The sequence below is a fragment of the Strix aluco genome, chromosome 3, assembly GCF_031877795.1.
Source record: "Strix aluco isolate bStrAlu1 chromosome 3, bStrAlu1.hap1, whole genome shotgun sequence".
Classification (NCBI taxonomy): Eukaryota; Metazoa; Chordata; class Aves; order Strigiformes; family Strigidae; genus Strix; species Strix aluco.
The window spans coordinates 118,985,962-118,998,175 of NC_133933.1; the positions used below are offsets into that span (position 1 = coordinate 118,985,962).

Genomic DNA, 12,214 nt, shown 5'->3' on the forward strand with positions numbered 1-12,214 from the left:
CTCGGGGGTCGGTGTTGGGACCAGCACTGTTTAACATCTTTGTCGGCAACACAGACAGTGGGATTGAGTGCACCCTCAGCAAGCTTACCAACAACACTGAGCTGTGTGGTGCAGTTGACACACTGGAGGGAAGGGATGCCATCCAGAGGGACCTTGACAGGCTTGAGAGGTGGGCCCCTGCAAACTTCATGAAGTTCAAGGTCCTGCACATGAGTCGAGTAAATCCCAAGCAAAAATACAGGCTGGGTGATGAGTGGATTGAGAGCAGCCCTGTGGAGAAGGACTTGGGGGTAGCAGTGGATGGAAAACTGAGCCAGTAATGTGCATTTCCAGCCCAGAAAGCCAGCCGTATCCTGGGCTGCATCAAGAGAAGCGTGGCCAGCAGGTCGAGAGAGGTGATTCTGCCCCTCAACTCCACTCTTGTGAGACCCCACCTGCAGTATTGCGTCCAGCTCTGAGCCCCCAACATAAGGAGGACATGGACCTATTGAGCGGGTCCAGAGAAGGCCACAAAGATGATTGGGGGCTGGAGCACCTTCCTTATGAGGACAGGCTGAGAGAGTTGGGGTTGTTCAGCCTGGAGAAGAGAAGGCTCCAGAGAGACCTTAGAGCAGCCTTCCAGTTCTTAAAAAGGGGGACTACAGGAAAGATGGGGAAGGACTCTATCAGAGAGTACAGCAATAGGATGAGGGGTAATGGTTTTAAAGTAGAAGAGGGTAGATTTAGATTAGATGTAAGGAAGCAGTTCTTCACTGTGAGAGTGGTGAGATGGTGGAACAGGTTGCCCAGAGAGGTTGTGGATGCCCCCTCCCTGGAAGAGTTCAAGGTCAGGTTGGATGGGGCTTTGAGCAATCTGGTCTAGTGGAAGGTGTCCCTGCCCATGGCAGGGGGGTTGAAACTAGATGATCTTTAAGGTCCCTTCCAAACCAAACCATTCTATTAAAAACAAAAATAAAAACAACAAAACCAAAAAACCAAGCAAAAAAACAAGGTCTCAATATCAGCTTTTATTATAAGCAAGGAAAAGGTGATACTCATATCCCATTAAAATTTAATGACCATATATGGATTTAGATATGTATTTTGTAAACATGATGAAAGATAAAAACAGCTACACATTTCATTTTCTCTTCTACTGTATATTCTAATGTTCAAAATGCAATTGAGAGACTCAAAAGCAAACATTTTCAGTATTCCATCTAACTGTTATATCCTAGAGAACAGTGAGAATATACTGCCAGTTTAGAAGTCATGATGCCATATTACTTACAGAATAAAGCATTAAAAAAAAAAAAAATACAGGTTCTTCCCAAGGCTATTTTAATTTTGCATTCATATTTGTATAGTGCCAAAATGCAGCACTACCAACATACCATTTCTCTGTTATTTTCTTCCAAAACATGAATGGCTATCCTCCATACTTCTATTCAGCTTCAGTAATGAGATTTGGTATCATATCCAGCAATTTAAAAAAAGTAACTTAGGGGCTAGTTCAATCTTTTTTTGCATGTGAAGTTTTCTTTTTAAAAAGCTTTTACAGTTTTAAAAAAATTTAATTCTATAGGCTATAACACATAATGTAAAATTCTAAAAATCTGTTTTCTTTCATTTTCAAATCAAGGAACATCACACACTATTTCAGCTCAACAGATTTCACTCCTCAGGGTAAAAACTCATCTCAGAAGCCCATTTCCTTCAGAGTATGTATTTCTTAATAAAGTATTGTACAAGTAACATTCACTTGCAAATGAAGATGTTGACCCTGCCACTCTTATTGCCAGTGATTAGCACGCAACTTTTGAGATTATGGAAACAGCTCCCCTACTTTTAATGCCACACAAGCCTGGGATCCCAGCAACACTGAAACACAGAATGGTTGAGGTTGGAAGGGACCTCTGAAGGGCATCTGGTCCAAACTCCCTGCTCAAACAGGGCCACCTAGAGTCAGCTGCCTAGGACCATGTCCAGGTGGCTTTTGAATATCCCCAATGTGGGAGACTCCACAACCTCCCTAAGCAACCTGTGTCAGTGATCAGTCACAGTCATAATGAAAAATCTTTCCTGATGTTCAGACGGAACAGTTTGATCCAGTTCCTGTCTCTCACTAAATCCCAGCTTGTCATATTCCAACAACAAAATATCATGTAGCCACAAGCCGACCAGATATACTAGAATGGAAAGCAAATTACATTAGTTAATTCAGAAGTAGGTTAAACAGTTATGTAATAAAAAAGCTGGTTCCCAATTCCTACAGGGGGAGAGAAAAAGAAGAGCAAAAGAAAGAAATCTTGTAGATCAAGATAAAGATAGTTTAATACATGAAGGAGAGAGGAAAAAATTAACAAACCAAAACTAAGTGATGCAATCACCACCTCCCACAAGCAGACCAATGCCCAGCCAATCTCCAAGCCACAACCATCTTGGAAGATGCCCTCCAACCCTGTTTGTTACTGCTGTGCATGACATGATATGGCATAGAATGTACCTTTGGCCAGCCCAGGGCAGCTGTCCTGGCTGTGTCCCCTCCCCACTTTTTGCCTACCTGCAGCCTACTCAGGGCTGAGGTGCTGAGAAAAAGAGAAAGCCCTGACACTGTACAAGCACAGCTCAGCAACAGCCAAAACACTGGTGTGTTCTCAACACTGTTTTAGTCACAGATCAAAAGCACAGCCCCATAGAGTCTGCTGTGAAGAAACTTAACTTCATCCCTGCCAGATGCAGTACAGTTCATCTGGATATCAGTGTAGAAGTTCTAACGCATCTAAGGAACCAGTTAGAGAAAACACATGATTCATGAGGTTTCCTATTATGCAGTCTTGAAGCCGATTTAAGTATCTAAAAATGTATTGAGATTAGAAAAAGAAGTACTGTCAATACCCATGAAGAAAACTAGGTTAGACAAGACAAACTGACTGATAAAAAGTGATTTTAAAAAGCCAAGTAATTCAAAAGGTAACATCTAAATGCAGTTATGCTATGTAAGAACACTATTAACACATTTCTTGTACATCTTCAGGCAATGTCATGCCCTTTCTCCTTAACATTTTATACAGCGTTAAGAAGTCAATCACGCAGACAAAAGATACTGAACTACTTTGAGGGGTTTTTTTTAAACTGAGGTTTTTATACAATTATTTAAAATGGCATTTAAAACCATTAAAATTGAAAGAGAAAATTATGCTGGTTAATACCCATTTGTAACATGTTCCCATTCCACACCCATTTGGCGTGTGGTCTAAATACGGACATCGTATTTCTGCTTAAGCAAGAAGAAAATGGTCAAAAAAGCATTACTGACTTTGAGAAAAGAAGACTCAACCTTTCAATTAAAAACATTAAGTTGCAAGCAAAGTTTTTCCTTTGCATCAGAAGTTGGAAAAGAAGTTATAAAGGATTAAATAGTAAACAAAAAATGTCATCAGCCATAGTTTAAGTGAATGTGGCCAAACCTATGGAAGGCTGTGAAGGAAAGCCCATGTAAGGAAAATTTCAACTTCTCTTCCTCTATAGAAGACCTAACTGATGATATCACTGCTTTTTATTCTAGTTTTGCTGTCTGAAGTTGTAGTCTTTTCTTCCTAATCAACATGTTGTGTCCATCCCCATTTGTAGGGTGTTCAATAATGAAAACAGCCATTAAAAAAGTAATTGTTTTCAGTTGTGGGGTTTTTTTTGTTTTTGTTGTGTTGGGCTTTTTTTTCAGCATACTGTTAATCAACAAACATCAGGGCAATAACCTTTGAGCTCTGAAACAGACGGTTCTTTGAAAACATAACTATCTAGCACAACAAACAAAATGCTGGCAACAAAGGAATAAAAATATCCCCAAATTACCTAAAATGCTTCACACAGATCACACAAAGGGGAATAAATGGGAAATCATCAAGATAACAAAGTTTGTATGATCATTACTATAATTGAGAATCTATTAAGTCAGCATTATTTAAAAGCAAACAGAACTGGTGGAAGAAAAGAAGACAAACTCAAAATGCATTCAAAACTACAAGCTGTAGTTCCACTGGATATTTGAAATATCTCCCTTTTAGACAGAAATCTGTTCCGTACAATGCAAATAGCCTACACTTACCACTACGGAAGTGAACTGAATTATTATTTAGTCAGAAAAATTTGAATAGTTTTCCAGAATTAAAAGCATTCTGAGTAGAAGTGCCACAAGCAGGAACCCTCTCACTGCTTGCGGCAGTGAGCTGCTGTGGTCAAAGGATCAATACTTCAGTGTGTGAGGAGGATACTGATGAAGAATAAAGGACTTCACCTGTTACATTTACCACAAACACCACAGGAATATTGCATCAATCTCTCTACCTGATATACCGCATCCAAAGAAAAGTTGTGATAATAACAGAAGAGCTAGGGAAAAAAGAAAACAAAACAAACCTACACACACACTAAAAAGCAAACAAACAGAAAAGCACACACCCCCCCGCCCCCCCCCCAAAAAAAAAAAAAAGAGAGCAGAAAACTTCCCAAGGTCAGTCCATTCTGTTTATCAAAGTCAAGTTTAAGTGGCCTCTGGTTCATGTCTGACTGTGGAAGCAAACTTTGACTACCTCTTTAGTATAGCAGACAAAACACCTATAAGTGGAATTTCAAATCTAGGTAGATTCAGTTTAGCAAAAAAAAAGGCACTTTTAAAAAATAAACAGTGAATAATTAGCTGCTAGAGCCATCAAGGGTTACTCTGGATGTCACCCTTAATGCCTCAAATATTATAAAGTATCTCCTATAAGACATGCTGCAGATCAAAAAAATTTTAAATTTTGGGAAGCAGTCTGGTCTGTCTCATACAGAATATTCAGTACATTAACCATGTTACTTTGGGTCTACAATTTATTGAAGTCCCAATATGATGCATCTCTGCTCACACAGTTCCCACCACCCAATGTCACCAACTCTTGGAAGCCTTAAGGTTGCGGAATCTCATCTTCCAGGTGGTAACTCATTTCTACTGGTTGCAAGAAGCATGAGAAAACATCTCTGAGCTCTTAGAGCTAAGACCACCTAAAAACCTCATCACACCCTAAACTGCAAGTCAGTGTAACAATGTTCGTTGTCCTTTTGCAAGTTCAAACTCCCCATCCTTTTCTACAATTTATACACTCTCTCAACTCCTTTGCCCAGCCAAGCAGTGCTCATTCATCCACCTTTTCATTCAGTCACCCCCAGCCCAACTCATCAGAAAGTTAAAGGGAAGAGATAGCGGAAGGGGACAGGTGAAGAGGGCCCCTGTTAAAGCCCAGCATGTTCCTGACTTTCTCAGTACGAAAAGGAAGTCGCACAAGTCAGCACTAAATCCCTGTGTTTTCATGCCCTTCTGTAGAATTACACATTCTGCTCCCAGGTTCTCTGTCATATCAAGGGACACGCAACTTCCTATTGCTCTGCTGGCCTGTCACCTGCCTCTCCTTACTACTGTTGATATATTGAAACCATAGGGGATGCTCTGATGCCTCCTTCCTAAGTTCCCACACGGTGACAATAGCAATGGTACCCTTGAAGTTCAACTCATGTAGCCTCCACTGCTACACTGCTTACCTTCCATTACCCCTCACCACTCAAGACTTTTCTTGATCATTTCTGACCAAGAGGGGCTTTCAGATGGAGGTGCTGTCCCACAAGGATAATGATGGAGTGCATTTCACCACCTCTCTGGACTACTCTTTCCCCTTCCTTTCTTCCCCTCTCCTTTTGAAATTTTGAGGGGGTGAGATGGGGGTGGTGTTTGTGTAGTAGTTGCCTTTTTTTTTTTTTTTCTTTTTGCAAAGAGGGAAGGAGCCAATTCACCTCTCAGCACTCCTAAAAAAAAACCCCTAATTTCACTATCTCACTTTAAGCTTCCTCTCAAGGTCCACTTCAAAGAACTCCACAAATTTTCTGTATGGGAGAAAACTCAAGCTGTCTCAGTGACAGCACAGATTCTTTCATGATAATGATTATAATTTTTTTCAGTCCTTTACATATATTAAATATGAGCACTTCCATGAAATACAGAAATGAGCATCTGTTATGAGAATGGGAAAATGACATAATAAAGTACTCGGCCATATAACTGGGCTGTGAAAAGAGTGCTGAATTAGAGATTAAAAGAGTGATCACATGACCAGTGCAGCCTTAAAACAGGACAAAATTTTAAGTAGAAGGTGTAAGTCAAAAGGCAACTTATACGTATGAAGCATTTTTCAGATCAAAGTTAGAGGAAAGTGATCTCTGAGAAGTATGCTCTCAGGTTCTACAACGATTATTTTTCATTGTACACTTCCACTTGAAAATTGGATGGGATCCTGAGGCAAAACTAGTTGCAAGCTGGTTAAACAGCTGTTTCGTTCTCAAACCCAGTGCAGGGGACACACTAAATCAGCTGACTTGACCAACTGTTTCAAACACTTTGGCCATGAAAGATACTGAAGAAAAGCTAATAGATTTCTGCTACAAAGTTCTGCTTGGCCACGAACCACAATAATCCTGCCATCAGTATTTCCTTCCTGCTACTCCTACTCATCTTAAGAGAGTAGAGAAACTGTATTAAAATCCTGAAGAGAAATAAACAACAGAAAATAAACAATGTGTTTCAAAACAGATACACAGTGGAGGCTATTTATCTGGAATAAATGAGAAATAATCTTAAAATGCCCAAGATACATTAATAGCAAGAGTTTCAAGTAGTCACTAGTGGCAGCCATACATGAACACAGTACTTCCTTCTTACTAGATAATAGTTATCCCCTGGCTACCTCAGCCCAGGGTCAGGTCTGGCAACTGAGATCTCAGAATGAGTGTCAGTCTTTCCTGATAAGCATGAAACACTCAGTACAATTATTTTGATGATAAAAAACATCAAAACACCTAAACAAGACAGTAGTTATGCTGAACAGGCTTAAGAAACAGCTGATGGAACTAGTGATAAAAACTGTTTATCTAGCATGACAAACAGATCAAACCATAAATTTGGTGCTGGCAAAGCTTTTCATTTTCCCAGAATTTCAATGAACAATAATTATTTTTTTTTTCCCCCACCAAATTCTGGTATAGATAGAAGTTAGACTGATTTTCATAAATTTATACTAATATCATGGGAACACTAAAACAATATCCAAAGAGGGAACAAACTGAAATTCACCTCATTGAACACAGTGAATAAACACCTCTGGAAAATGAGCACAATCCAGAATAGACACGATAAAGACACAAAAAGCTCCACAAAACACCTCCTTATCATCTTTTCATTTCAGATGAAGTTAGAGACGACATCTAAGATCTTTTAATAAGAAAATATCTAAAAAAAATCTTTTCTCTTTTTGTGCTTGGCAGTAAAGATACTTAAGAAAGCATGGGTAAAACTTCATGTTAGAAATATCTTTATAAGTAGGTTTCACTGGGCAAAAAGAAACTGCACTAGTAATAAACGTTATGGACATGAAAGCACGTTCTTTCAGTAACAGGTTTTCAGCCAGATGGAGATTACGACAGAGTTTATCATTTATATTATTACAGTGCCTAAAAACCATATGCATTGGGCCAGAACGCTTCTCTGTGGAGCATCCAGAATGCAAAAGCCTGGTACTAAACACAAGCCTGCAGCACAATGAATTTCAGAATGAGCACATGTAAAATAAATAAATACACAAGAAGAATATCTTATTCTCTGCTGAACCAGAATACAGGGACTTTGGGGTTCCATCATAAACTTTCTTATCCACAGAACTAACTCCTGTAACTGAATAAAAATATATTTTTATACTGGCAGTCATAAAAAGAAGAGGTAGGCAGAGGAAAGTTTATGAATTTATCTTTAAAAACTGTAAAAAGAAAAATGTAGTATTTGTTAAAACTTTCTCCTTGATACTACATTCAACTGCGCCTCACCTGAGACCTGAAATTCTTCAAATGTATGTGCTTACCTTTGTGACAGCTTTTGAAGAAAAGGTAATTTCATCAATAAAAGTGACAATATCATCTGGATCAAGTCTATCGAAGTACTTTGAACACATATCATATGCATGTAGCCACTCATCCATGCTTTCTGGTGTTTTTTTAATGAGATGGTGATCACCATTCCAAAAAAGTTTTTGTAACCAGACAGCATAAATAGAGCTTGGTGAGAGCACGCTGCCATCTTTTTTAAGAATTTTGGGAGCCAGTTTCGAAATAGATAAGATATTTTGACTTGTAAGGATGGGCTCCAGTGTTTCCAGAGGGTTTTCACTTTCATCTGTTAGCTTTTTGTAATTAAGACCTAATGACAGAAGGAGAAAGAGGCAAACAAAACAAAAATTATTCAAAATTACATCTACTCAAACTCCACATTTATGTGTAAAACAATCAGTGCTAAACCAATATTTGCAGAACTAGAAAGACCTTGCTCCATCTTCGTTTACAATCATACATACAGACAGACTGGGAAGGAAAACAGGTTTGTATACAGGTAACACTGGGATTTTATGATGTCCTGATGCACGTGAAATCTCCCAATCCCTGGAACATATTTTAACACTGCGTATCAGTACAAACTAAAAAAGCTGATTCTCAAAGAAGCAAGAGTATGTATACAGTACACAGTACTATTTTTTTGATATAAAGCCTAGAAAACCTCATGCACCTCAAGACGTAAGTCCTCATTAATTAAAAAAGATGTATTCTGATCACGTAACAATTCGTACTTACTACCTATCTCAGAAAAAAATGCAAGGCACTACCATAGGTAAACTAAAGTCAACTAGAGACAGGACATGTAGATACATTTACATGAATACTTATATAATACAAGAGTCCTATAACTAGTTTGGTTCCTACAGGAAAAAAACTCTTGCAAATTATTCTAGCAATAACAAAATATTTCTAGCAACAATACTATTTTATTCTCTGTGCATATAATTCTTAAGACAAATGACTTCTATTGCCATGTTTTTCTTCGTAGACGTAGGACTTGTAACCTCTACAAACACTTTGATATTGTTCCTTGCCTACCATCTATAAACTATGCTGAACACTGAGAATTTTAATTAAGGGTGTAATACAATAGATTTAGTTTTTTACTGTACAAAGTGACTAATTTGTGTCTGATGCATGGTCCTAGGACTTCTTTTCTGAGCAACATTTTAAAATAGCTTTGAAGGTAAACAGTAACTGCTTGACAGATTTTTCTTTGACAACCATCACAGAACTTGAGTGTTTAAACACACCTGAAGAACTGAAGGTAATCCCTACTCCCCCAAAAAATTATTGCCTTTTTTTTTTCTTCCTGCAACACATGAATTCATATGCATAATCTCTCCAAATTCTGCAGCATGCTGGTCTGATATACATGAGGTTTCAGTATTGAACAATTAATTCATCCCCACAGCAGGTAATTCCATACAGTGTGTATTTTTAATTCTGAAACTGGATTTGGAGTTATTCAACTGAAAATCAAGGTACTGCTAATAATTGACTAATAAGCAAACTGAAACTAGTACTCAAAATCTCAGAGTACTTTCCAGCAGCTCACTTTTATAGACATTGTCTGATAATGTAGCACAAATAATGTTCTAGTTCTGCAAAAAGTAACATGAAGGATAAAACACAAAATAAGATTACCCTCTTTAAAACAAACAAATAAAATGCTTGATGTTCCTAATATATTATGTAATTCAGACTGTTGAAAGGTAAACTGCCTTAAGCTCATTGAGAATATTTGTGTTAAACTTGCAGTGTTAAAAATTTTGCTCTAGGAGGTCTGTATTTTTTCTTTAAAAATTCACTATGAACCAGTGCCAATAATTTTAACTTGCATCACCTACAGAAACCTGTTCCTAAATACTTTTTGCCTGCTGTAATAAACTACATTTCCAGTAATACAAAGAGAAGGAACTTACTCCTATAGGATATGACCAACCTACTAAATTACTTGCATTCATCCGATATGCTCATTGAAAAGAAGTTATCTGGAGACTATAAACTATATAAGCATAATCACGTCAACAGTCACATAACTGAATAATAAACACAGCTATGAAGAAAAGAAACAAGAAGTCTCCTACCTGGTGCAACTGCTTTGAATTTTTTCAGGAGTCGGATGTGAGTTTCAGGTTTAACAGCATGCTTCACCACTTCCGAGCAACCACAATTTTCAAGGAGTGTAAAATAATAAAGCAACCGCTGGTGATCTCTGCCTTCAATACTTGGGTAAACATATTTAACCATGTGTTCATGTAAGGTTTCAGGACTGGTTTTCAAAGTCTCAAATAGACCAAGACTTTGTGCTCTTTCTTCTATTTCCAGTGTCGTTAACCTGTGTTTAGAAATAATTTTTGGCTTTAGAGGCCTGGACATGCCATGAAAGACACTTCAACTGCACACTTGGGAGACAGAACAGTACTTTCCTTTGTTTAAGCTTCAACTTGGCAAGATATTGTCCTGGGTTTGAGCGAGTAGAAGGGGTTTTCAGTAGTGGGGGAGGGGGCTACAGTAGTGTTCCCCTGTGAGAAGCTTCTTGAAGCTCCCCCCATACCAAGTCAAACCCGCCTCTGTGCCAAGGTCGAGCCAATTAGCAACAGTGGCTGTACCCCTGCGATAATGTATTTAAGAAGAAGAACCTGGGAGGAGGAGTTGGAGTTGAGAAGAACATCTGTGCGAACACCGAGGTCAGTGGAAGAAAGGAGGAGAAGTGGGGGGAGGTGCACCAGTGCAGCCCCCTGCAGCCCGTGGTGAGACGGCAGGGCAACCCCCCCCCCCTCCCCCGCCACCCATGGAGGTCTGTGGTAGAGCAGACACCAACCTGCCGCCTGTGGAGGACCCCACACCAGAGCAGGTGACTGTGCCCAAAGAAGGCTGGGACGCTGTGGATAGAAGCAGCCCCCCTTGTTGCAGTTTGGCGCTGGAAGTACAGCAACATGTGGGGGTGACCAACGCTGGAGCACCTAAGGAAACGCTGCAGCCTGTGGCAGGGACTCATGTCAGAGAAAGTTCATGAAGAACTGTCTCCTGTGAGAGGGGGACCATGCCACGCGGAGTAGGGGAAGAATGCCAGAATTTCACTCCACCCCCACAAGCAGAAGAAGCGGCAGGACTGACCACACTCCTCATCCCCTTCCCCTGACCCACTGGTCGGGAGGCAGTAGAGGTATCGGGAGCAAAGCTGAACTCAGGAAGAAGGGAGGGATGGAGGGAGGTATTTTCAAGATGTGATAATGCTTCTCACGGTCCTATTCCATTAAATGTTGTTCTTGTTAGTGTCTATTACATTTATGTTCTTTTTTTCTTCCCCAAACGAGTCTACCTTTTGCCCATAACTGTAATGGGTAAATCATCCCTCTCTATCCTTATCTCGATTCCTGAGCCTTTTGTTTTACTTTCTCCTTACCAGCACTGGGGGGAAGGGGTGAGTGAGCAGCTGTGTGGTGCTCAGTTGCCCTCCAACAGATATTTCATAAATATTTAGATAGCTGCTGTTCTCCATAAATAAATGCTAAGAAGTTCTTCTATTTCCTGATCTTGTGATGTGTTGACTTGGACATGCAGATTAAGGGTCCTGAATACCAAACTGGGATTCAAAGCAGCATTTCACATCTCTAAGTACAGCTATATGTAGAAATAGACATATGTCCAGAGTATGTGTACAGGAAGCCTTTTAAAAAAAAAAAAAAAATTTAAAAAAAACCTATCACACACACAAAAAAACCCCAAAAAAACCCCAAAAAACAACTTTCTGGCTGAATGATGCTAGAAAATCCTATTGCCTGATTAGAAGTTCTCCTGATCTATTACATTCTATTTTCTGTAGTTGATGAGCACCTGTGCATGCTTTGAGAGATGTTATCACTGAAAATTGGCTCTTGCCCACTAGTTAATCTACTTGACACTATTACTCATGCTTAGCATATTTCATTTGACAGTTTTATCAAGTTGCTTCTCAAATTGTCATCCATGAAAGCTTATGAAAATATCAGCAAGTCTTGGGTTGACCTCAGTCAGTCTCACTGCTTCAGGAAATTTTTTTCCTGACCCTTTTGAAAAGAATACATTAGCTCTTTCACAGCATGAATTCATACACCTCCAGCTGACTACATAAAAGATAGCTGAATGCAATCACTCCTTTTTTTCCTCAGCCAGGAGAAAAATGGGTGCATATCAAGGAAGTCTCATCTTAAGTTCATACCTTTCTCAACTGAAAGTTTTACCTAAAATCTGAGGAAAGAAGTAACCTATAGATGACTAC

At 39.2% G+C, this 12,214-nt stretch overlaps 1 protein-coding gene across 4 annotated transcripts in view; it reads right to left on the bottom strand.

Annotated features, from left to right (window-relative positions):
* NBAS (NBAS subunit of NRZ tethering complex) overlaps positions 1–12,214 on the bottom strand; it is a 189,549-nt gene that overhangs the window by 57,878 nt on the left and 119,457 nt on the right. For all 4 annotated transcript variants that reach the window (XM_074820084.1, XM_074820083.1, XM_074820081.1 and 1 more), the window contains 2 exons: positions 10,038–10,288; positions 7,920–8,254 (listed from right to left, as the gene is read on the bottom strand). In XM_074820084.1, the coding sequence (XP_074676185.1) occupies positions 7,920–8,254; positions 10,038–10,288 (586 nt within the window). The remainder of the gene's footprint in view (positions 1–7,919; positions 8,255–10,037; positions 10,289–12,214) is intronic.